Source organism: Mus musculus, chromosome 1, assembly GCF_000001635.26.
Source record: "Mus musculus strain C57BL/6J chromosome 1, GRCm38.p6 C57BL/6J".
In the NCBI taxonomy this organism is placed as follows: Eukaryota; Metazoa; Chordata; class Mammalia; order Rodentia; family Muridae; genus Mus; species Mus musculus.
The window spans coordinates 88354650-88381817 of record NC_000067.6 but is presented as its reverse complement, the minus strand read 5'-3'; the positions used below and the strand labels follow the sequence as shown (position 1 = coordinate 88381817).

Here is a 27168-nt window from a genome sequence, read left to right as displayed (position 1 = left end):
TGTTGTCTCGTTCACTGGGGCACTACTCACAGACATGAAAATAACCCAAGTGTCAATGAATAGATTGATAGGTAAAGAAAATGTGGCTCATGTACACAGTGGAGGATAATTTCATCTTAAAGAAAGGAAGAAAATGCTGCCATCTGCAGGAATACAGATAGTCCAGATGACAATGTGATGAGTAAAATAAGTGAGACACAGACAGGCAACGCCTCCCATGTGATCTCACCCACAGATACAGCCTAAAATAGTCAAAGGGTTAGGGAGAGAGGAATGGCAATGGTTCTGCTGTACTCTGAGGTGAGAATGAATACTAATATACTGTATGCATGTGTTAATATGCATTTATACATCCACATTAAGATCAGGGAGAATGAATGCATGCCTAAGCTCAGCTCGTGTTCTCCATAGTCCAGGACCCAAACTCAGGGAATGGTGCCACCCACAGTGGGCTGGGTCTTCCTACATTAATTAATGTAATCAAGACAATCCCTTCCAGACATGGTTATGGGACACAAGAATGAACTAGACAGCTGCTCACTCAGACACTCTTTTCAAGTGGTTTTAGATTATGTCAAGTTGACAGTTAAATCTAATAGAAATGGCACTTCTAGGCTATTCCACACAAAGGCTGGCAGCTTAAGAAGTAATTCTGCTGCAGGCTCCAGCTCTTAGGTGAATCATGCAGACAGCTGAAAGAAGCATGTCTAATTTTTTAACAATGAACGTCTTCTTTATTTTCTGACCCTATATACCAGCCTATAGCCAAAAGACATTAAAGATACAACAAATCATTCCAGAACCTTGAGTCATACCTTTGAGTCCAGTTGTCTAAACCGATGCCTCATCCTGCAAGGAAATTAAAAAATAAAGTAAGAGAAAGGGGAGACTCTTTTTGGAGCCATGTTTTCATCTTTCAAAGGACATAAGACATTGTGTGTGTGTGTGTGTGTGCTTCAGTTTCAGCTCAGGTCAGGGTCAACTGCTTTGGTTTCTCTGATGTTCTTCCTTATGCCCAAACAAAGCAGAATTCCTTTCTTGCCCCCAAAGACAGAAAATGAATCCTATGTTTGCTGATAGGGGTGGTGAGAGTTGACTCATAAGATCTACCTTCCTCTATATCCAAGTCCTTGGAGTCTAGAATACAAGGCATCCATGCTGTCTCAAGAGAAAGAGTATCCTATATCCCTTAGTAGCTGTGCTAATTCTAACAAAGAGATTGTTTGCACTCATGTTTACTCATACAGGTTAAAGCATATTTTGAAGTGTGTTTAAACTCTTAGAAAAAGTGACAGCTGGCACTGAGGAAGGTCAGCCTAAACAATAGGAAGAGCAGGCTTTCAAAGACTCCGTGATACACTGCTTATATACCATCTGTAGATTTGGCTGACTTCCCTACTTCTTCAAGAAGTTGAATGGCTGGGAGTCACATAGGAATTTATTTTTAAAATTCCATAAAATTTAAGTATGATAGTCATCATTTCCCAGAGATATCTTGTAGCAAGCCAATTCTATCTGTCTATTTCAACATTGCAAAGATAAATATGCCAGTGGCCTCTACAAGATAGCACAATTGCCCATGACCACTGAGTCTTCCTGGAACTTATTCTGTAGTTGTGGCTCTTGCTTCTTGGCTCTGTGAAGGTAAATGTCTACCCTTCTACACTCAAGATCTCAGTGCCTAGAGCACAGAATATCTGGCTACTGTACTAAGAGAAAGATGTAGCCTCTAAGGACACTTTTTATTCTATGCCCTTTAGGGGAACAATCATATTAGTTAAGGTCTGGTCTCTCCCTGTTCTGAGAGAGTGACATACGTCTATGTGTGTATTGCAATTGCCTTGGTAATATTTTTGAGTTACTCTCACTCTCTAATGAAAGCATTCCTTACTGAGTATGCTCAGGTATACTGCCTCTTACATATACTATCCTACAGATACAAGGGGCACCTTGCTACAGAGGTGAGTGAGTGACATACTCCTCTGAGTTGTCGTTGGCTTTCGTGTTGATCTTGACAAGGTAATTCTCCTTCATGACACCCTCCCACGCCAAAGTCTCATTGTCCTCATTTCTGAAACCTGAAATAATGAGAAAAGGAAAAACATTCAGGTTGCCTGTCTGCCTCTGTTTCCCAAATCAATGCCCACCAGGCACCCACGAGACTCTGAAACTAGGACAATTAGATTTGTCTGCACCAGCTGATCTGACCATTTCTTACTAGTGACAGGAGAAGAACAATAGAATATTGATGAACTTCTCAGTAAGAATAAGTGTGGGGACCACTTGTGTGAACTAAGAATGTAATATTTACTCTAAATAAGGTTCCAGTTAAACCTTGTCTGGGTCTTTTGAGACTTAGCCAGATCATTCCACTAATAATTTGGGTGCTCATGTTTGGTGTGCCCACCTCCTCTGTTTTGATGACATGAAAAGAGAACCTATTAAGTTGGATAATGACTACAGGTTTTCAACTCTCAGTCTAAAGTCAGGAGATCCTCAGAGGAGAGGAATCTGATGACATTGATTCAACTCTGAAAAAGGTGGTCTGGGTCTTAAAAAAACAACAACCCTACCTCCACCCTCCACTCTTCCCCTTTCCCATAAACCAGGGCAACTAGCCTGTGCAACTAGCCTATACAACTAGCACTTTTGAAATGTGTTCAAGGGAGGTCTTATCTCAATTTCTTATGTTGTCTGAGACTTTCAGATGAAGACCAAAGAAAGACCACATCATCAAGATCACTAACATTTGCAATGGACATCAAACCCCAAGAATTCATGGGGACAGAAAAGAGATGTTTATAGAGGTGGCCACTTGGGATAGATTTGTGTGGTTTTTACCCTTAACTTACCATTTAAACGCATGTATTCTCATATTAGAGTTTATAAACTCTAATACCTTTCTTAATTGGAATAAGAAATCGGGGATCAAAGCAATATTTGAGTGACTGGATTGGAGAAAATTCCATATAGCAAACACACCTGTACCTTTAAATAGCTGACTGTTAATACTCTTCAAGACAGTTCCTAACCGATTTCTTTTCAAGTGCTTTTCAGAGTAGTTTCTAATGGTTTTCCTTCAAACCAAATGCTTAGAACTCATCATAGAAAAGATTGAAACTTTGGACACAGGCAGCCAGAACAAAAATGACAAGCAGCCAAGAAAATTGGCCAGCTTCCATAACAGTCAAGGAAAGGCTAGCTGAAATGGTGGCCTAGTGTTTCTACCAACTATACTGAAAAAATTAGCAGCCTCTAAAGTAATGGACATACTTGTCCCAGCAAAAAATATAGAAAGCACCTACCCATGTTCTGGGAGTTCATTCACTGTGCCAACTTAATGGTGATGGAGGATGAGAAGGTTGTGAGAAACGTTACACAAAGCGTTAGTGCTATATATATTCTGTATCTAGACATTTGTCTTCTAGAATTAACATAATAATGATCCATGTGGTGAAATGTACGTATATCACGTTTTAATCATGCCATCATATATTCCTAAGAACCAAACCAGGAGCTGGAGAGATGACTTGGTGGTTGTGAATGTTTGCTGCTCTTCCAGGGGATCTGAGTTCGGTTCCGAGTGCCCATATCAGATAGCCCCCAACCATGTACCCCTCCAGCTTCAGGGGAGCCATTGCCTTGTCCTCTGTGGGCATCCCCACTCAGTATACGCACACTCACCTGGAGACCCACGCCTATACAACTAAAAACTGAAAATAAACCTTCTTTATAAAGATCCTAATCAAACTATACATTTAACAATAGGGACTTGGTTATCCATATATTAGGATATCTCATAGCATATGAAATCCTTAGCATAGACATTATATGTTCGTGGATATTAAACATGTTTTATGGTGCATTATCAGCTATTTAAAAGAATTAATTATCCTGTGAATAGATAGACATACTATACCCCAGGTCGATGCCAGTGTTGATATTTATCTCTATGTGGCAGTCATATCTGTCCTGGATCCCTATTGTGCTTTTCTGTAGTCAAATGATCTATAAAGACTGTGTATGGCTTAATATGTGTGTGTGTATGTATATGTGTATATATATGTATATATATGTGTGTGTGTATATATATGTATATATACATACACACACACATATGGAGAGAGAAAAACAGAGACAGAGAGAGACAGAGAGACAGAGAGATAGAGAGACATAGACACAGAGAGAGAGACAGAGAATGTATATGCATATATGTACATACTTTTTCTGACTTGAAGATATTGCTAAACAAGTAAAAAGTGGGGGAGGAGGTTGTGAGCTTGCCTTTCTGGACATTATTTGTATTTTTCTTCCAAAGAAGGGCAATTTCAAAATTAAACCCATGATGTGCCCCGTTATTTGGAGGCAAACAAAGTGCACTTAAGGATGTCCTGCCAGCTGGAACCCCTGGGAAAGGCAAAGTGCTGTGTGCTCGAGAATTAGTCCTCTCCAAAAGGCAGCAAGTGGGCCTATGGTGACTCAGCAGGCTGAAGAGTCTCTGGTGAGGGAACTGGGCTCTGGCTCTGCTGGGAATCAGGGACCTGTCCTTCTGTTTCTTTGTCTCCTCCTGAGAGTGAGATCAGTTGGAGGAGGGCGGGTAGCATTGCTTCTTCCAATTGTCCATAGAGCATCTCTCTCCCAGTGTCTCCCCCAGGAGAAGGATAAATAACAGGCATCTCTGACATACCTGCTTGCTTCCTTAAGCTGAAACCCCTTCCTGTTGACTGGTTAGACACAAGGGTTTTGTTTCCCACTGTCATTCTTATTTTCTTCAATAAGGTGCATTTTGTCCTCCTCTTTTAAGCCAAGTCTGAAGCCAGGAGCTGATCTGCCTTCCTGACACTGAACTCCCTGGTTCTGCGGATCCCAGGCTGGGTGTATTAGGTCCTGAGAGAATGGACTTTTACCACGTAAAGTCCACCTCAGTCCATGGCCAACTTGAGTCAGTGTGGGGCAGTTCTCTAGAAAGTTCATTCCATTTCCAGACAACACTGAGTGTTATTTAGACCCTGTCTTTGTTTTTATAGTGAGTCAAATCCATCCTCATTGCAACAGATGTGTGTGTGTGTGTGTGTGTGTGTGTGTGTGTGTGTGTGTGTGTGTGTGTGTGTGGTCATATACATGTGGTCATGTGTAGGCTATATGTGCATAGCTTGTCTACCTGTGTGGATGCATAAGTGTACACAGGTGTGTAGACACTAGAGGGTAAGCATTAGGTTGTTCTTCTTAACCACTGTCCACCTTTGCGATTCTCAGTGAACCTGGAGCCCACTGATTGTTAGAGTACCTGGTGGACAAGCTGGGGAACCTCCTGGATCTGCCTTACCAGCAATGGAATTATAGGCGTGCTCCACTACGTCTGCCCTTCCACATGTGTGCCAGAGATCTGAACTCGAGTCTTTATGCTTGGGGGTGGGGGGCTCTCTTTTGTCAACAGAGCCATCTCTCAGCTCCTTTTCCTCACTATGACTTTTATGCATTGCTTGGAAATGTGTAAGCCTTCCTAAGGCATTGATTTCACCCCTCAGTCTTCTCCCAGATTTGGAGACACCCTCATTAATAACACGATCTCTAGACAGAACCAAATATAGAGGTGGGCCTGGCACTAAACGCCTCTGATATCTACATGTGGGTTTTGAGTACTTTCAGATTCTAGATCTGCACATTCAGTTCCCGTACTGAACAGAAAGGCTTCCACTCTTTTAGTTAGTAATGGCTCAATTTGTTTTGCTCCACAAAATAATGGGAAGAAAGACACCCACTTATCCAACTTGTCAAAATACTTTCATCAAGGAAGACAGTTGCACGTGTGTAACGGTTAATGACACCTCCAAAGTGCCATTTAATGTCTTGGAATGACACAGTTAAAGTTGAGGATGAAGGTCCTTCCTGCTGCAGGCTGACTGAAAGCTGGAGGCGTGTTTATATTCTGAAAGCCAGGCTATATATATGTCACACTTCCAGGAATGGTACTGATGGTCAGCCAGGAGCATCTTGCCTCCAGTTTAATATAAAGAATCCCACAAAAAGATGGCTCTCAAACACGTAAAATCTGTCAAAGTTGCCACCAATTATCATATCTAGGAAAGTAATACTTTTACTTTGTGAAGTATAATATTTGGAGTTCCTTCAAAGAGGCATAGTCAGCCTAACATGATATGCAAACCTGGTAGTGGAAGTCTATGTGCATTTCATCACATGCCATGAGGCAAACAACCAGAGCATCACACACAGCTTACTGTGGTCAAGGGACAGGCACCTTACAAGATCCTGTGATGGAGCAGAATGGAGTAGAGCCATGAGAAAGGTGCTTTGATGGAGATACAAGGATACAGAGCTACCAACAGCATGCTGTAGACAACCGTCTCTGGAGAGTTGTGCACTATGGGTTGCAGCCAGCGAAATGACAGGGGCCAGGCAGCACTCAAGGAGGTCACTCTCTGCCTCCATGTTTCCCAGATGCTAGGTATGGGGCTTGAGGACCTGAAATTAGCTCTTCTGGGTCTTCATCTGCCTTGAGATGCTGTCTCCTTCCTTGGTGGATAAGCTTCCATCATTGGACTTTGGAAGTATGGATCTTTGATACTTTCAAAGACTCACATCTGAGTTTGTGCAGAGTCTTAGATGGGCCATTGAGTTTAGATGTTTGAACAATACTAAAATAATAGTTAAGACTTCGGGTACCCTAAGCAGGAAATAACTGTGTCTTGCATTATGAGATCGGCATGAAGATTTGGGGACCAGAAGTGGAATAACACTGATTACATGATTTTTTTTCTCCAAATCCCTATGTGTTAAAGTGTTGGCTTCCAAGATGGCACTGTGGTGGCACCTTCAAGAGTTGAGGCTCAGCATGCTCTTAAAAGAGATCACAAGGCCCATTATGCGTCACCCCTCCTCCCTGGCTAGTGATCTACATGATACGCTCAGGCCCAAAACAATGGAGCCACCCAGTCTTGAACTGCAATCCCAAGCACTTAGTCAAGTGAAACTTTGCTCTTAATCAGTTAATTACCTGAGATATTTCACTACAGTGACAGCTGATTGATAAAAGCAACTCCCCTCTCCCCCCAAAAAAAGTCGTCCTATGGTTGGTGGACTAAACCCCTCCTCTCAAACCAAGAAAAAAATTAAACTAAACTAAGCCCATGGTTTCACATCGTCCATGTATCCTATTGGGGAAATTAACTTATTTATATTGTTATTATTATGTTTGTCCCAAAATCATTTCCCTCAGTGTCTCTCGAGGCATGCACTGGCTGCCCTGGCACCTGACCTTTAGAAACATACAGTGACCAGACTGTGGTGACTGAGACCACGCATCCCTTAAAATGACCCACTTCTCTGGAACCTGACCCCCAGTAGGTGATCCACTCACAGCAGGCATTAGACTCCATATTCTTCTCTTTACAGCAGCATTTGAAACACTTCTTCACCACCATGTAGAAATAAGCGAAGACAACGAAGGGGAAGGGGATGTTTAGGCGGTTGCAGTACTCCTGCACCAGGAAGTACCGCTGGAATTTCCAGACCTGGTCGTTGTTCTCCTGTACAATGCCTACCGTGTAGCTGGCAGAGGAGAGAGAAGACACAGCTTAGAGAGTGCACTATCCATCACCCCATTTGCCTGCAGTGGCAACACAGCTGGGCAGCCATCCATATGATAGCCTAGGCCAGGCTGGTCAGAGGAAGTCATGTTGATACCACAGTCAGGACAACTTGGTGTAGGCTGCCCACTGGCTTCAATGTGGATCTATCTCTAGTTCTTGTTTTGTTTGTTTATTTGTTTCTGATCACACAAGAAAAGTGTTCAGTGAACTTCAAAATGATCTAGATTTCCATAGCTTCCATTGATACCCTTTGCTCATCTATTTTATTATGCTAGTCACAAAGGCACTCAGGATGTCTACTCTCTTGAGAATATTTTATCCCTTCCTCCATCTAATTGAAACAGTCTGGAGAAACTTTGTTAGCATTTCTCAAGAGCCTCAGATATAAAGTCAAAATGGCTCTCCTGAGATTTCCTTCCCCTCATGGCTAGGGAAGGCTGGGGAACACACTTCTGCAGGAGAAGGGATGAGGGACGCTAGAAAGAGTTCTCATCAAGGACTGTTGCCCATGAGCTATACAGATTTCAGTTACAGACATACACAACTACATCTGGAAAGACCTTGGGCAGAGAAAGACATGGTGAGAATTGTCCTAGGAGATATATATATATATCTCAACAAGAGCAGATCTGACTTTTCTCTGAGCTGTAAACATGTGGGGATTAATAGCTGCACAGCTTCTGGAAACCAAGGTGAGAAAGCTCCATCTCTCTCCACCCAATGCTGTCTCTTTAACTATGAAAATTACCAGCCACTGGACAGCTCCACTGTAGCTGGAGTTAATGGAGCTGAGAACGATGCACCTACTGATGAGTCTGTCCACAGTTTAGACATTTCATACAAGTGCTTCGTCTGAGCTAGTGAGCTAGAGACGGTGTTTAATTCAGGTAAAGTGCATATTGCTTTGGGAGAGACGGCGCTAAACAGCAGCATTGTGAAAACTAACCAGGCAAGGATTCGCACCTCTCTTCCAGCTCTTGATGAGATGTCAGGAAGCTGAATGGAAGTCTCTGCCAGACACAGGTTTATAGGAACCGTGAACACCATGAAATATACAACACTCCAGCTCAGAAGAAGCTGAAAGGCACAGTTTCTAAACCAAAAAAGAAAACACCTCCACAGGGAAAAAAAAAATTCTCTTAATGGAGTCCCAGGCTCTCAATTTTCTCTCCAGAAATATGTCTTCCCATTTCTTTGAATTTTGCTGAGGACCAAGAAACTCGGATAGATCTCTGCTTCTTTTTCCCATGTTAAATTCAGAAATAGCAGGTTAGCCAGGGGCAACGTGTGACAACTGATTACCAGCCTGTAACGCTTTTAGCAAACTGTTGTTTGTTTGTTTGTTGTTTTTTTAATTGAATCTTAAATGGTTCATTGTTTTGACCCAGTGACTCCACTTCTGGGAGTTCAAGTTAAGGATAAGGAGATAGCTGATTAAACCATACAGAAATGGATGCATACACGAGTCCTCCCATGCTGTAGGTGAGAGAACCCCTGCCCTTTACCTTAGAGAAAAGAGTAATGTAAGCATTCAGCACTGAGAGCACACCTCCAGGTTACGGATGCTGAGTGTGAGTGATTTCATTATGCAGCCACTGAAACTGAGTTTATAAATAATTTTTTACTTTGGAAAAATTTTATATGTCAAGTGGAAATAACGAGGCTCGAACCTCTACTTTCAACACAGTCTCACCTATAAATCACGACTCCAGGGAAAAGTGGATCTGTCACTGGCGGTGGCATCTCCAGTATCACAGCTGGGTGCCCTTGGTTCTCCTGCCCTTCCCCTTTCCAAGCATCATACAAGGAATGTGGTAACTGCACAGAATTATTAAAATGTCAATGTTATGTCCTATCCCTAACTCCTCATAGTAACAACTTACAAGCTACCAAAACACCAAGGCCATATGATAGAAAACACTTTCAATATACAAGGGACTGATTACTTATTTAGGTGCTCCTATAGTTTAAGCACCTCCAGGTCACATGTATCTGTGGATGATCTTGAACTGTGCATTCTCCTGCCTCCCTCTCTCGGGGCTGGATTGCTGGCATAAGCAACCCACACGGCACCGCTTATGTAGTGCTTCAGATCAACACAAGGCTTCATGCGTGCTAGGGAGGCGCCCCACCATCTGGGCTACATCCCCAATCCCTATGAGCTCCTATTCCAGGCAGCCATCTATGTTGATTAATTTAACATGCAAACAACTCTAAGTCCTGTTATCATCTATGGTAAACAGATTGGGAAACTAAGGCACAGAAAGGGCAGGGAAGTTGAAGTGGTGAAGCTGGGATTTGGTGTAGCGTCTAGCTCTGGGGCTGTCTCACATCAGTAGAGGTGGTGTGGGGGGTTGTGACAGTTCTACTCTGTGTCTGAGGGGCTTCATAGCATGACTTGGCATTTTGGATAATTACAAAGCATTGACAATTTGGGCAGGGTGCATTTTGAACAGAATGAGGTCTCTAAAAGTAAGAGGCCTATGCTTATTGAATGTCCACAAGCCTAAGCTCCGAAGAGGCAGGCCAGGGGCTTCCTGACTGATTCTTTCATCTACCTTTCTCAGTAGAATTTTGAGTTACAAAGCAGTCAGCACTGCGGATCCCGAAATGAATCTAGCGGCAGTCAAGCATCTCTCCCCAATGTAGGTCAGGTTGCTGGAGGGCTAATGCTCAGCGTGCTATCAGAACCACCTTCCCTGGTCCTCAGCTGGTTTTGCTGCTTACAAAGAGCACCATCATCATCTACCCAGCAGTGGCTCAGAGCTACGGAAACACCTGAGATTACTGACGTCCAGGCTAAGAACCTACCAGAAGTCACAGCTCACTACTTCCTGCCAGAACAGCCATTTTTTTTATTCTAATCATTAAAGCTAAGAGCATCTTACCCATTTCATGCACCTATCCAAAAAACGGTTACTGACTGCTCAAATCTCAAAAATCCAAACAAAAGCCACGGCACCCACTATGAAGCGTCAAATGTCGTTTTCAGATGTTTTATACAAAAGACGTTGCTCTGTCCGGATGCAGGGAGGCACAGTCACTATGTTTTCAGCAAGGTACGAAGGACATGGGCCTCATTCTGGGAGCTCAGAGAGAAACTCTGATGGAAGGCCCACTGGGGACGAGATCTGTGCCTTGCCTGAACTGGCCACTTGGACTCAATGAAACACATTGTGGGAATTGACAGACAGGTCTTTTGCAGGCCTTCATTTATTTCTGCACAGCCCTGAGAACGATTAGGACAAATAGAGGAGTGTAGACCAGGAAAAGACCATGGGGCATTGTATTTTTGAGTCCATTTAGCCTAAGGCCTTTCTGGGGAAGGCCTGTAATCCCTGCCTCAGAAGTACATAGTTAGGGCCTGCCAATCACAGTTCTGTTTCTTCCTCAGCGGAACCAGACTTCAAGGCCCCTCCTGTCAGAACAGACGTTTCTTCTGCACATCGTGAGCGAGATGAAGCCGGGGAGCAGCACTCCTGATAACTGGTGAAGACCTGCATCCACCTCCTGAGGCTTGAGGGGCTAGTGACCACTGGGCATCAGCTAAACAACAAGGCCCAGCTTCACTGCATGACAGCAACTTCCAGATGCCCTATCTTCTTTTAAATCAGCTCCAGATTCAGTCAGATAGATATGCAAGTCCTCCGTGGGAGGCCGATACTGAGCATTGCGTCAAGTTGCTCTATAAAGAGTAATTACATGAATTCATGTGTATGCATGCTTTTCTCTCTCTCTCTCTCTCTCTCTCTCTCTCTCTCTCTCTCTCTCTCTCTCTCTCTCTGTGTGTGTGTGTGTGTGTGTGTGTGTGTACAAAATGTAAGTCAAGCCCAGGTGTTGTTCCTCGGGCAGTGTCCAATGTTCACCTTTTTCTTTTGTCACACCTGCAACTCATTAGGTTGACTGAATATGAGGATCTCTCTCCTCCCCTATGCCCTCTCCCCTCTCCTCCCCTCTCCCCTCTCCTCCCCTCTCCCCTCTCCCCTCTCCCAGGACTGGGATTAATGAGTGTGTTGTCATGCCTGGCTTTTTAATTTAGGTTACGGGTCTTGAACATATGTCTTCATGCTTGCAGGCACTTTACCATCTGAGCTACCTCCATAGCTCTCTAAGTTTTATAGTCTTTAGACTCTTCTGAAGTAGAGAAGAGACTAGATTCTGCAGAGAAAGGTCTTCTACGACTGTTTCCTGAAAGTGCCTCTCAGTGACAGTCACAGTGACAAGCCACAGGATTAGCCTCGCCTGCACCAACTCAGACAGCATTTAAAGTCTTCCAGATGATCTCTGCCCATCTGTATCTCCTCTAAGAAGCCATAAAGCCCACCCACCCCTTCACACCACATCTCTAATACCCTGTTATGAGGTTATTGTCCCTACCAGTGTCTCAGTGGGCTGGAGGTGGACAGTAACAGTGACAGTCATCCCATAGGACCAACTGAGTACCCTCTGTGCTGCTGAGGAGGAGAGGGGAGGAAGCAGGAGCCCCTTAGAGGAAGATACTTGCTGAGACTGGACATGTTGCTAGCCCGCAACAGATGTTTGGAATTCAGATAGTCTTGGGCACAGATGAAATCCAGAAGTTAAAGTATTAAAGGGATGATATGCCATGACCACAGAGAAGAAGGAGGTGGTGGGACCTTAACAACACAGCTGTAATCCATTGCTCGTGTGATGAATCATAACTCCAGATCAAAAGAGAAATATTTCAATAGTTACAGGAGAGTCTTTTGGAACACTGAACATCCTTTTCTAGTTAGAAAGCAAGGCAAAGAAAAAGAAAGTGATGTGACAAATAAGGAATTGGAGGACCATCCTTAAGGTAATAAAGAGAAGGGAGACCGACCATGATGGAGACTTGTTACATAATCAATAAGAGAATCTTTAAAAGACTTCCTACACTGTAGTAGTCACTGTAAAACAAACAGACAAACAACAACAACAAAACCCCAAAAACACAGGGGAAAATTTGCTTACAGCCCTAAATGGCTGGAAATGATAAAAGCCCTGCAAGCCCCTTTCAAAAGGAACCACAAAATTCTACTGGCAACTATAGATATCTGAATGCTACAAATATGCCACTGTTCTAGAGATTATGAATCTGATTCCTCTTAAATAATTCCACAAAGAGTCATGAGATTTTTTTTTTTTTTCAAAAGAAGAAAAATCACAAGCTGAGCTCTGGGCTCCTTCATACAATCAAACACACACAAATACAATCAAATACACACAGATACAATCAAACACACACAGATACAATCAAATACAAACACACACAAATACAATCAAACACACACAGATACAATCAAACACACACAAATACAATCAAATACACACAAAAATGCCAGGAAAGCTCCGAGTAGAAATAAGTGTGTGGGGTGGGGGTGGGGAGCTTGTACAACAGATGTTTTAATGACTTAAAAAAAAAAACCTTCAGTAATGAAAACCATTTGGGAGTAAAAACCCAAAATAGACAGAGTGATCAAATCAGAATACACAGTCTGAAAAAAATTTATTAAAAAAAATGGATGTGTAAACAACAGCAGGTTTTAGAATAAATTAAAATCCAAAATAGGCTTCTCAAGCTAGATTCCCTCTTCAAAAATTTACTTATTTTTATTTCAAGTGTATGCATGTGAGCCTCCGTGAGTTTATGTGTACCATAAGTTTGTGTGCAGGAGCCCACAGTGACCAGAAGAGGGCGATAGGCTTCCCAGAACTGGAGCTACAGACAGGTGGGAGCTACCATGTGGGTGATGGGAACTGACCCTGGTGATGCTGTGAGAGCATCTAACAGACACTGAGCCATCTCTCAATCCTACAGCTAGACTTTTACCCAAGTAGCTCCTTCAATGTGTCTTAGAGGACCAATGGCCCCTCATTCCCAGGTACATCAGTATGGTGTCTACTCAGAACTGATTCTGTGCCCTGGCTCTTGAGCTCTGGGTTTCCCAGCATGTATGTTGAAATGTTTGCTGTTTCCTAGTCCCCCTTTGAAAAGATAGCTCAGTGTTTAAAAGCACATACTGCTCTTAGAGAGGACCCAAGATGACTCCCCATCATCCACTTTGGGTAGCTCACAACTGCCTGTAATTCCAGCTATAAGGAATTAGAGTCATTCTTCTGGCCTTGGTGGGTACCTACACTCATGTGTATATACCATCCCCCCTCTACACACACACACCAGATATATACACATACAGATTGTTTAAAATAAAATAAATCTTTATAGTAAAATAACTAGAGGAGCCAGATGTCAGGTAGTAATGTTGATAGGGTCCCTCCATGACAGGTAGCTGCCATGACAGCTCAGAGCACAAAGATTCTGAGACCTCTGACAACTCAGTGCTGCGGTACAGGCTGCTGCTGGCCCTTGTTCTAATCCCTGTGATCTGACAAGAAGCAAGCTCAGGGAGGGAAGATTCACTCTGACTCATGGTCTGAAGGGTCTCAGTTCTGCTCATCATGGTAAGAAAGGCATGTCAGTGTGAGCAGCTAGCAGCTGGAACAGCTGGAGCACTGGGGGCTTGCTCACATCTTAGAGGATCAAGAAAGGGGATGTAAGAAAGAGGGTAGGAGGGAGGGAGGGAGGGAGAGAAACTGGCACCAGAAGAAGAGCTGAGACCTGAGACCCCAGGAACTCACTTCCAGCCAAGCCCTTCCTTACTAAATATTCCACAGCTTCCCAAAACAGCGCCACCACCTGGTGGCTGTGTTCAAACACACGAGCTTCTAGAGGTCAGTTCACATTCAAACCACAACTTCTGCAGGCTTACTTGGTGGTCAGGTTTTCCCCTGAGCTGCCTGGTGCTCTGCTGGCATCTGGCCATGCCCACAGCAGTGGACAGGCTGTGTGTAATTTTGGAAACATTATAGGTGACAGGTTAATTTCTGAGACTCTGTTATCACGTGTGCCATTAACTCTGTTGGCCCTTTGTGTGGCTCCGGATGTCATTTTCAGCACGCAGTTGCATAGATAGCATTACCTTGACATCTTCTAACCTCTTATTTCCTTTCACAAGAATTCTGTAACTTTGTGAGATGCCGTAGAGCTAAGTCTTCCTAACTTATCAGTCTCCAGAATCACAAGGAGCTGGAAGCACTAGCAGATGGCCACTCAGCTAGTTCTCACCCCATCCTGGAGATGAGCCAAATGTCATGATAACAGCTATGCATCTTCTCGAGAAGATTCTAGAAGCTACTGAACTACACTAAGTGTCATAGGTAACACCGTCGTTCTCCAGAGAATCAACTCAGGCTGTGGTAAACAAACACTGTTCTTCGCAGACTAACCTCAGAACTAACATTCAGAAAGAAACCGCACCATACCTGGCCCTCAGGACCAGATGAGCAGTCTGTGGATTGTGGATCGGCCCCATCATTCATTGCCCTTCAAAAGCAAACTTTAAATTACAGCAGCTCTGTTCACTGTGACCAAATGTGTAAGTTGTGGAACCAATAAGCAGATTATTGAATCATTCATCGTGACATAGGGAACCATGAACGAGTCCCTACACTGAGGTCACTCTGTTTGTTCTAGATCATTTTGGCTGGTGCTCATTCATGCTTCCAAGAAACTACATGAAAACAAGAAGCTTTCTGCAGCTGAACAATGTGCAGTTTGGACAACATGAAGCTCTACAAACCCATGGAAGCAAGCCTGTGAGAAGCCTCGTGAGCAGTTTGCAAGTGTCTCCCAGTAGAGGCTGGGGCCAAATGGAGCCGGAAACAACCTCTCATAGCTACTTCTTCTGAGTTTAGGATGGATGGAAGCTCCAGAGACCTTTGATCTTTGGATTCTATATCTAAGGTTATTGGTTATTCAATATTATTTTGCATAAGTTTGTCTTACTTTTTTTTTTAAAGGGATGATTTTCACTGCAGCCATTGGGCTAACACAGTCAACCTTGACAGGCTTGGAAATCACAGCTCTAAGAGAGTCTATGCTAGTGTTTATTGAGAGATTTAATGGGGGGTGGGGGAGAAGACCTGAACGAGTGGGACTAATTCATAGGTTGGGGTACTTGATTGAACAAAAAAGGATGATCAGCAACATTCACACTCTCTGCTCCCTGACCTCAGACACAATGTGACCCACCCCAACCCCCCATGACTTCCCACCAGCATGGACTATACCCCACAAGCTAAAGGCAAAATAAATTCACTCTTTCTCTCATTGCTTTTGTTAGGTGTTTTTGCCACAGCCACAAGAAAAGCAACTAGTTCTCTTGCTCTTTGGAGAACTATGACATGGTGTTGAACAATAGGACATGGACTTAATGGAGCTGGTCACACACTTTGATTTGTCTGTGTCAAATCAAAGAATGGCCTATAGAGTACCCTGTTGTTGTTTATTAACATTGTCCCTTTAAGGCTCTGTAGTGGCTATTCCTGGTTGTCAACTTGACTATATCTGGAATGAACTACAATCCAGAATTGGAAGTCTCACCTGTGATCCTGATCTTGAAGCTGGGAGATACAAGTTTCTGATCTGGATCTTGGCATGGAGATCTTGAGGCATAGTGCATATGAATACCAAGAGATCAAGGCAAGGAGATCTCTGAGTTCAAGGTCATCTGGGACAAAGCAAGTCCCAGATCCAGGCGTGGCCCTTTAATCTGGGCCACACATTTACATGAGGATGTTGGAAAAAGTAAGATTTTCTCTTCTTCACCTGCTTGCCTTGTGGGACTGAGCAACTGCTAGATCCTTGGACTTCCATTCACAGCTGCTGCTGACCATTGTTAGGGAGTTGGACTACAGACTGTAAGTCATCAACAAATTCCCTTACTATATAGAGACTACCCATAAGTTCTGTGACTCCAGAGAACCCTGACTAATAGAGGCCCCCAACCACTGCAGACCACCAGGCTCCCAATCACCTCCTCTCTCAGCTCCTCAAGGTAGATATTACCTCTGCCCACATGCTTTCTGCTTGCCTGGCATAGGCACAACCCAGACTGGAAGCCCATGAGTGTGTGACGCAGACATACCCAAACATGGCGACCAGGAGGTTGACCAGAAGGATATTGGTGGAGAGCATGTAGATGCACACCAGCGGAATGGTGATCCACTCAGGGAAGCGGGGCAGGTTGTGCTCATCCAGCTCCACACACAGTGGCTTGGACTCATTTCCCGAGAAGGTACAGTGGGAGAAGTCATATGTGGTACCTGTGGGAACAGAACCAAGAGGCCAGTGAGGCCCCCTTTGGGAAAGCAAGGACCATGGCAGGCCAGGGGATGTGGGATCAGAGTCAGCCTTGGATACAATCTGCAGAGTCCCCTGCCCATCAGACAATTTACTGAGTAGTTTATTTCCATTGGGAAATAGGGACTTCATTAAGATCAAGATCAAAGGAGGACGGTATTCTAGTTAGCTTCGGTTGACAAAGCCTAGAGTCACCTGAGGGAATCTCAATGGTGGTGGTGGGGAGTACCAAAAATAGTATGAACATGTCTGGGAGAGATTGTCTTGATTGATGTCAGGGGGCCACATCCACTATGGGAAGTGCCATGTCTAGGCAGTTGGAAGGAGGGTAGGGGTAAGACCTAGACAGTGGGACAGCTAGGAAGCAGCATTCTGTGAGCCCCGCCTCCAGGTCCCTGCCCTGACTTCTCTCAGCGATGAATTATGAGCTAGAGGTGTTTCCTTTGGTCAGTGTATCTCATCACAGCAACAGAAAGTACAACAGGGAGTGTGGATGTGTTCTGTGCACCGAAAAGCACCTAACCTCCTCAGTCAGCTTAAAGAGTCAACCTGCACAAAGTCCCAAAAGGAAGTGGGTAAGATGTGCTGGGACCGTGATCTTCAATGGATACACCCAGAGACAGCTCCCCACAGAGAAACCATCTCTGAAATGAACAGGAGGCTGAGCAAGTGACAGCCATGTGAGAACATGGAAGGGATAGGTGCTCAAAGCAGTGGCAACAGCACACAACAGAGCCCTATAGTAGGAAGACAGAGGGCTGCAGGAGTAAATTGGGTAGTGCTGCATGGCTGGGTCACTATGTTCATAATGAAAGCCATGACTCTGTTAGAGGAGTCTATCAGAAAGCAACTCTTCACCGAAGGAGTGCTGTGGCTGCCACATGCATCTAAAAGATGCAGAGGACACAAGGAGAGTGTGCATAGAGGCCAGAGTACTGGTGAGAAGGATGTTTCACACGGGGACGTCATGGGATTGGGAAATCAACCAAACCAGGTGAGCACTAGCATCTAGGGGCAGTGTCAGAGCATGTATTGTGCGTTAATCTTGACTGCCAGCTTGATGGATTTGGAGTCACCTAGAAGATATGATTTTGGGCATGTCCATGAAGGTGTTCCTAGAGACTTTTCAGCCTTCAGAATAAACAGCTCCTTCCCATTGGCTGGGGTCCTGGGCTGAATAAAAAGGAGGAAGTGAGTTGAGTATCAACATTCCTGTCTGTCTGTCTGCCTCTGTCTCTGTTCTCTGTCTCCATCTTTCTCTTTCTCTTTCTCTCTCTGTCTCTCTGTCTCTGCCTCTTTCTCTCTTGTCTCTCTCTCTTTCTGATTCTTGACTATGGATGTGTTGAGACAAGCTGCCTTGCTCCCCTGCACCGCCATGCCTTCCCCATCATGATGAACTGTACCCTGGCACTGTGGAAGTGTGGGCCAAAACAAACTCGTTCCTCCTTAATTCGTCTCTGTAGAGGTTTTTGTCATAGGGACAGGTGAAAGTAATACAGGTCTGTCAAGGACATCAAAGCTCTGACATGGCATGGCTCAGTGGTGGAACACTTCCCTAGCAAGTCCAAGGCTATGCTTGGTCCCCAGCACTGGGGTTGAGGGTCACAAAAGGGTTCTGATCACTGTGGCCTTGGTGGGAAGAACCCAGCACTGCCCTTGCAGGAAGCCCAGGTCTACAAGGGAGGTGACATCCTGTTACTTAAACTAGCCAATATGGATCTCTACGAGTTTAGAGAAAGCCACAGACAAGGTCTCTGGCTCTGAAGAGAGGCACCCAGCCAGATCCTCCCCCCCCCCAACGGTTCTTAGTGCCAACAGCAGGAACACACTCTACAGGAAGACTGTGATGTGCCAGGTAGTATGTGAAAGAACTCAGATGATATGTGTACCACACCTGCCTGCCCTGGCCCCTCCCTCTCAAGTGCTGCTCCTTCATGGGACTCCACCCACCAGTGTAAAGAGCTATCCTCAAATAAACTGCATCACAATGCCAACTAGAAGGTCCCAAGGACCATTCTACCCTGCGTGGAAAAGACCTGGACCTGTTTGTAAGAGTTAGAAGAGCCTTCATCTGAGGAGCAGATGCTGATGGAGGGAAAATCACAGAGAGTGAATGCCACCTGCCAAGCCCAGCCTTGGCTCAAGAAAACTGTCTGTCAGTATAGTTTATTCTGGCAGGATGGGAGATGAGAAGTCAGGACTACTGTCAGCATCCTGAAGTCCCTCTGCACAGTCCACCCAAAACACAAATTTGCGTGTGCTCCATACCTGACCTTTACAGCCTGAGTGAGGGTACAACAGAGTCACCATGGCACCATTGGTCTCTTCACGGTCTGCTGGGCAGTGGGCTAATGACGGAAGCTTCAACCAAAGGTTCTAATGTCAATCTCCACATGCTCTTTAGTAATAAATGGGAGCCTGGACACTGTGGTCTACAGGGAACTACAGCTCACAACACTCCAGTGTGAACCAGCAAGGACTGTCCCACTCTAACTGGTAGCATAGCTGTAACTTAGAATTGTCATGTCTTACAAAACTTGGGATGTGGCTCAGTTGGTAGGCTGCTTGCCTAATGTGCAGGAAGTCCTGGGTTCAACCCTCAATGCCACATTAACCAGGCATGGTGGTGGTGCATGCCTGTAATCTCAGCAGGGGTAAGGGGATTAGAGATTGAAGGTGATCCTTGACTCTATAGGAAAATTGAGGCCAGCCTGGGCTAGAGGTCTTGTCTCAAAAAGTACTGATAAATAAAATCAAAAGACTTAAAGATCAAAATGGGAACAAAATAAGATATTATTTAGAAACAGAGAGGGAGAGAAAGGGAAACAGAGATAGAGACAGAGAGAAGGATCAGGGATGGGGTCACAATGTCAACCCAGTCACCCCAGGTCCACCTCTACCCGAGCAGAGCCCTGCTTACTATCCACGTCACTGGGAACCTGGCCAAACATGGCCAGGTAGGGCTCATAGATGACAGAGCGGAAGATCCATCTCCAGCGCTGTTCATTTTGCCTTAGGATCCCCTGTCTGGCCACGCCAAAGGCCACCATCCACACAGCAAAGAGGAACAGGAAGAAGAAAACGTCGATCAGCTGCCGAGGGAGATCAGGACAGTTAGAACCGCTGCCACAGTGGCTGGCTACGAAGTCTGACCCTTCCCAACCAGCCACAAAGACAGGCAGAGAGAAGTTCCAGCAGCCAGAAAATGTAAGCCAGCAAGTTGCCTGGCCATTTACTTAATTTATCTTTCTTACATTGACTGATTGACTGACTGTATTGCTGGGGCTAAGACCTGGGCCTTGCATACACCAGGCAAGGGCTCTATGCTGACTAACCTCCCCAACTCCTAGCCACTGATGTAGAAACAGATTACCGTCAGCTTGAGGTTTGGAGATGTCTGTTCCCCATAATAAAACCCAACCTCCTGCACCTTTGCTTGCTGGTCTCCAAGCAGCTGAGATCCAGCTTCTTTCAAGTGAGGCACAGCTCAAGACACAGAGGGCCTCTGTCTGGGAGGAACTCTCTCCAGCCACACCTGGTGGTACTTGCTGTCTTTCAACCCCCAAATTATTTCTGCAGAATTACTTCTTAGGAAGACAAAAGCATCCCTTGGAAGACTCCGACAATTTACTTTTTTTTTTTTCCTGCTGTGTTTTGCACGCACAGCTTGACGTCATGGTGACTGGATGCCTCAGATATGCTTTGAATTGAAACCACACACTCAACCTCAGGGTTGGAAAGGGATGCCCACATGAGCTCATCCAGTGGCCCATCTGATTTCCAGACAGAACCAGCTCTGGGGAGCAATATCCCCTGCCTGCCATTTCTTCCTGGCCTGTATGTAAAACAAGCCTGTGGTCTTTCTCTCACGTACAGGGTGTGGCACTCAGAGTCTAGTCATCTCTAGGCATTTGACTCCCCATTTATTGTTAGAGAAGCATATTCACCTCCTTGAATTAGAACAACCCCATCCATAAAAAAACGCATGAAAGCCCCTCCCTACATTCGTTCTGAGCAAGCTGTTCAGGCTCAAATGGAAGCATGCAGCAAAGTGTTAACTCTCAGGAAGACCCAGAGACTTGCTGGTAGCAGGATGCGTGGACATCGTTGGTTCTTTAAAAGAACCCTCTTCCCTAAAATCTCCCCTGAAAGTGGCCTATGTTAAAAATATAGCAAAAAAAAAAAAAAAAAGCAAGTGCAAGCTATGCTGTGGACCGACTCTGAGCATGGCAGGCATGGCAAGAGAAGGCCACCTGCCAGGGTTGCTGGCTCTCACCATCCGCTGCAGCATTATAATCTTGGGTCCCAAGTTCCTGCTGACGGTGAAAATGTGGATGAGCCTTAGCGTGAATATAATGTAATCCAGACAGAAAATGACGCGCCCAGAGTACAACGAGCTTTTATTAGAAGAGTGGAGCCTGTGGAGAGAAAAGGAGAGTTTGTGGGACAGGGGACAACATTTCCAAGTTTAATGTGGCATGATTGTGTGTGTGTATATTCTGTGTACACACTCAAACACACACACACACACACACACACACACACACACACACACACACACGCACGCACGCACATTGTGGAAGCCGGCGGCAGACATTGAGTGTCTAACTCCATTGCTTTCTGTCTTCATTTTTGAGTCAGGGTCCTGAACTGAACCCAGAGCTCACTGATTCGGCCAGTGAGCTCTCTCACCTGACTGTCTTGCCCCCAGCCCTGGGTTCAGGAAATGGTGGGTGCTGCCATCCCCTGTTTTATCTGGGTTCTATGGGTGTAAGCGCAGTCCCCACACTGATGTGACAGGCACTTTGCTGCCTGAGCCACCTCCCTACCTCACTTTAGGGCCTTTGATGTTTTAGACTTACCTGAACTCTCACACACTCTAGCTCTGAGGTTTGCAAGATACACTGGTACCTGGAAGAGTGACTGCAGGGCCAGCATGCTGGCTAAGGTCACATGCACCTTCAATTAAATGGGCCAAAATGAACTAACATTGGAAGATGCTAAACATCCCCAGTGACCTCTCCTTGGATTGTAATTATGCCCCCCTCCAAAACCTGTCTGAAAAACAAAAAGGGAAATTTTCAAGAACCCAGAGTGAGGAGAAACTTATGGTGGCCAAGTTGTGTCTCCACAAGGCAGAGTCAATGGGCTCTTATGATCACCTCTGATGGGGGATGAAGTGACAATCCAGGCCTATCCATGGACTTGAGGTGTCCCAGATTTACACCTGAAGTTGGGAAGGTGGCAAGAACCACTTACCGGAATACAATACCCGCTATGAAGTAGAAGAGTCCCAGGGTGTCCATAACGTTCCATAGGTCGGTGAAATAATTCACTCCGTTCATGTACCACTGCAGCAAAAGATGAACAGACAGAGCAATGGGCATCGTGGACACCAGTCTCTGCTAGACTTGTAAGTGTCCACTCAGTTTCTCCCAGGACACTTCTGAGACTGTTTGTGTCAAGGGAGCCCTACCAGAACCCCACTGATCCAAGGGGACCAGAAAGATAGCTGCTCCCTTAGGCATGTGCAGCCATCAGAGCCAAGAAAAGGAGTTGTGTTCTCCCACCCTTCAAAAATGAAGCCTCAGGGAATGAAAGTGACCTGTGTGGAGAAACATGGAACCTCGCGGTGACCACGGACAGCGGTGTAGACTGAGCCCTGCACAAATACAAAGTACCATCCAGTTGTCATGAGTTGCCGTAGAGTTGTGTATTTACAGTAAGTGCATTATTTCTGGCACACACAACAGAACAACTTGATTAGTGAAATCTTTTAAAAGATGTCTACAGGGAAGAAAGATTATTAATTGGGCTCCGTGGTGGTTTGAATATGCTTGGACCAGGAAGTGGCACTATTAGGAAGTATGGACTTGTTGGAGGAAGTGTGTCACTGTGACGGTGGGCAATGAGACCCTCCTCCTAACCACGTGGAAGCCAGTCTTCTCCTATCAGCCTTCAGAACTCTCAGTTCCTCCTGCACCATGCCTGCCTGGATGCTCCTGCTTTGATGATAATGGACTGAACTTCTGAACCTGTAAGCCAGCCCCAATTAAATGTTATCCTCACTAGAGTTGCCTTGGTCATCATGTCTGTTCTCAACAATGAAACCCTAACTAAGACAGGCTCCACACACTGGATTTTTTAAGAATGCCAACCTAGCTGTCTGATCTTTTCATTTGCCTACTTGCTCAGAATCTGGCTACTAGGAGCCTAAGGACCAGACTCCAGGGGCAGCTCAAATAGGGGACAGAAGATTCACTGAGGTGTGATTCTGATTCCCATGTTCATGTCCTTGTCTTCCCATGAACTCACCCACCAAGTCTATTTGGGACTCATATATCCTATGACCTTCTCTGCCTCTGACCCCAAAGCCTAAACTTAGGTGCCCATCCTGGGGATAGTGAGTTTCTCAGATCCACTGAAACCCTGCAATCTGGGATGTAGGATGCACAGCTTGAGTTGCCAAAGGAGGGGAACACTGCCAGATCACAGTGGAACAGTGAAGTCCCCCAGGTCTGGGCAGCCCGGGCCAGACCATGTTCCACTGTGAGGAGACAGGCGCAAGGTTAGGACCCTGGGGAGGACACAGGAGCATCCATTTATCTGGGCAGTGCTGATCCCCAGGGCAGCAAAACCCATTGCCACTCCATGCTTCGGAAGTGGCTGGCACAGGCCCTGCCCACCTGTTCTCTTTCCCATTCCCGCTGGGAGGCTGGTACACACTGATCTGTACAACCCCAGCCCAGCCTCGTCTCGCCTCAGTGACTTCAGAAGCCTGGCCATATTACAGAACCAATAGACAGAAGAGGCCTGGGCCACAAGAATGCCACTACAGGGAGAAAAGATTTCGGGTTTTTTTTGTTGTTGTTGTTGTTGTTGTTGGTGGTGGTGGTGGTGTTTTGTTTTGTTTTTAATGAAGAGACGCCTCTTGTCTAAGGGGGGAGAGTGCAGCTCTAAGCTGTGTTCCTGAAATACCAGGATGTGTTCACCATCTCTTGCACTGTGACAGCCTCAGAACTGAAGGAGCTTTCAGAGAAGGCAGGGTGGAACTTACAACACTATAAACAAACATCCACAGTGCCTGCTTAGCTCCACTAGGAGTCGGTTAACAACTGTGTCTGCACTGGGGACTGGCGAGGTCAAATTAGCTGTGAACATCCCCGCTCTGGGCAAGGGACGTCCCTCCTCACTGAGAGCATGGGTATCTGAGTCCCAGGCACAATCTAAAACAGACAATGTCCTGTTTAGGGGTTTCTCCTAACAACCATGAGTGAGTCTGGCCCATTAAGACTGCACAGGCCTGCAGAGCCTTTCCTTGAACAACCCAGGTGAGGAACTTGCAGAAACAAAGGGAAATAGCGCCCTCTAGTGACAGATTTCTCAAAGACAGGGCCTCACTGTTGTTCCAAGAAAGGCCACCTGGGTTTCTCTCTGCTCAGAAGAAAGTGAAGGCAGGATCCCTCTGTATGTCTCCTTATCTCTGGCCTCAGTAGTCCCATAACCATGGTGACCCTCAGGGGTGACTTACAAGCACATTCCTTGTCCTGTATTAAGAACACACATTCTCAACAACATGACAATAGCAGCTCTGGCTCCTGATACACACAGCAAATGAACGTCTAAAACAAATCACCCTGCTTGATGCTGCTCCCTGGACCACCAGAGCATGTGTCAGGACCTAGGGAGCTCGGCAGACTCCCTGATGGGGTCAGTACAAGAGGAGACAACCTGATCCAGGTTTCTGCATCTCTTAAGGGTCTCTTCAGTAGAAAATGCACCCAGACAGGGAAAGACCAAAGAAACCAGATTACTGCACACCGTGTATTTGCAACTCCTGCTGGGCTTTCCCTCCCTCTCCCTGCCTCTTTCCTCCCCTGTCCCTTCTACCCCTGTCCATCCAATGCTCGTGGCTTAATTCCCTATCGGCTGTGAGTCAATTGACCCTCTGGTCCAGCAGTTCTCTGAATGTCGAGAGTCCCCTGGCTCTGATTATCACACACAGAATATTCCAGCTCCACTCTACTAGTGACACATCACAAGCCAGAAGAAAACTTGGAAGTAAAGGCTGGCCACAGGGAGAGAGGCCATATGTGGAAGAGCTGTATCTCTACACTTAAGTCCTCAGCCCTCTGCTTGGGAACGTGACCTTGTTCGGAAATCAGGCCACTGCAGATGGCGCTGACAGGTCGAGATGGAGTCCTGATCCAACATGACTGTTGTCCCCAGGAAACAGAGAAATTAGGACACACCTGCACATAGGGAGGGCACCATATGGGCATGAGGCTGCGGGTCAGAGTGTCACATCCGTCAGGCACAGAGTGACAAAGATGGCCAGTAAACTTTCAGAAGCTAGGGGACAGCACAGCAGAACAGTCACTTCACAGTACTCTATGGGGTCAACCCAACCCACAACTTCACGTTGGACTTCTGCCTTCCAGAACTATAGTCAGTACACTGGTACTCCGGCCATCCTGTGTGTTTTCTTCCTCCACCTCTGCTGACGTTCCACCATCTTCCACACCACTTACCTACTAATCATAAAGACAGGCATATAGGGCACAGGTACCCAACCCCCCCCCCCCAGCCCTCACTTCCATAGCAGACATCATTAATTGATTAAGACATACTAAGAATTGACAGAGGGCCCCAGAATCCCTCGCAATCCAGGAGTCCTGGAGACTGCACATAAAAATCTACCAGAGAGAGTTGGCATGACAACATAAGCCAACTCAGTGTTCTTAGACTAGTCAGGGCAAAGGCAGTATGTTTCCCCTTCAAATCTCTTCCACCCCTGAGCCTTGTACTTTGTAATCTGTAAATACTCCATGAGTTGTATACCTAACAAATACTTGCTAAATGGGTATATTTTAAGGTTCGGGTCCAGAAGAGACAAGAGAGTGACAGATAAATCTGATAGGACTTGCTGAGACATTTTCCACCATGAGTCAGGACAGCACCTCCTTCACCAACAACAAACATTTCTTCAACATCTGCTACCTCAGTGTGATGGTTTGTAATGCTTGGCCCAGGGAGTAGCACTGTTGGGAGGTATGGTCTTATTGGAGTAGGTGTGGCCTGGTGGGTGTGGGCTTTAATACCCTTGCTCTAGCTGCTTGGGAGTCAGCCTTCCACTAGCAGCCTTCATATGAAGACGTAGAACTCTCAGATCCTCCTGCACCATGCCTAGTTGCTGCCATTTCCCACCTTGGCGATAATGGACTGAACCTCTAAACCTGTAAGCCAGCCCGTTAAATGATGTCATTTATAAAAGTTGCCTTGGTCATGGTGTCTGTTCACAGCAGTAAAACCCAAACTAAGATGCACCTGCTCTATGAGGGCTGGGGTAGAGTTTGGATTCAATGGTGAAGCAAAGATCCTAAAATATGCACATCCCAGGAAACTGATGATCAACCATTGCTGGGGACAGGCTTCTTCAGTGGAGAAATTTGCTCACAGATTGGACTTTGAGCTCCCGTGACGCAGCTTTCATGAGTCGTTTGGGTGGGCTTTTGATGATGCAGATGCTCTCTTGACATTTACCCCAGTAAACTCACCAGCTCCATAGACCAGCCTTGTGTGGAATCATGTCCGTCTGGGATGAGCAGACATGTATCCACATCTCCCTGGAAAGAGCGACGCTGCACTTGCCTACCTGCCTCACTTCATCACAGAAGAGGACGAAGACCAGGGCGTAGAGGATCAGCTCGGGGGTGTGTGGCACTGAGTGGAAGTCCATGAGCAGCACATAGGCAAACAGCAGGAGGAAGGCGATGTAGAAGACCACGTTCCAGGAGAAGACCACGAAGGGCGACGTGAAGAAGGCCACATAGTACCACAGCAGCTTCTTGTGCTTGTCAATGGGTTTCTTCCTAGACAGAGTCAGAGGCAGGGGAGTGTCACCAGTCACATTCACTCGCACACACTGGCACACACATATACTCTTTCACATACTCAGGTACATTTATACACACTGACACGGTCACAAATACACATCACAAACACACATACTTGTATACTTACACATACATGCATGCCTACTCACACAGACATATGTACTCACAGACACACATACTAATACATGTGCACACACACAGTCACTCACACTTGTATTCACACACTCACACATGCACTTGTACATGCACACACAGAGAGAGACACAGAAAGAGTGAGAAAGGAGGGGTGGGGGGAACCATGGCTTGCTTCCTACCATAGACAAGGAACAGACAGGACAAAACTGGATCCCAAGGCTGACCTAGCCAACACTCAGCCCCCCCTCCCCCTTTTCTGATCGGAGAATCCAAATTCAGCCTCATATACTGAAGACAACCTCAGTACCACCTGCTTGAAACC

The 27168-nt window shown here is 45.7% G+C and overlaps 1 protein-coding gene across 5 annotated transcripts in view; it reads right to left on the bottom strand.

Annotated features, from left to right (window-relative positions):
- The window catches only part of Trpm8 (transient receptor potential cation channel, subfamily M, member 8), an 82119-nt gene that overhangs the window by 7036 nt on the left and 47915 nt on the right, over positions 1 to 27168 (bottom strand). For 4 of the 5 annotated variants that reach the window (NM_134252.4, XM_006529226.2, XM_006529225.2 and 1 more), the window contains 8 exons: positions 26471 to 26687; positions 22075 to 22166; positions 21092 to 21233; positions 19736 to 19907; positions 16601 to 16778; positions 7379 to 7569; positions 1979 to 2078; positions 816 to 849 (listed from right to left, as the gene is read on the bottom strand). In NM_134252.4, coding sequence (NP_599013.1) covers positions 816 to 849; positions 1979 to 2078; positions 7379 to 7569; positions 16601 to 16778; positions 19736 to 19907; positions 21092 to 21233; positions 22075 to 22166; positions 26471 to 26687 — 1126 coding nt within the window. Of the gene's footprint in view, positions 1 to 815; positions 850 to 1978; positions 2079 to 7378; positions 7570 to 16600; positions 16779 to 19735; positions 19908 to 21091; positions 21234 to 22074; positions 22167 to 26470; positions 26688 to 27168 lie in introns of those variants that run through there. The other variant, XM_017319118.2, reaches the window with a different exon arrangement.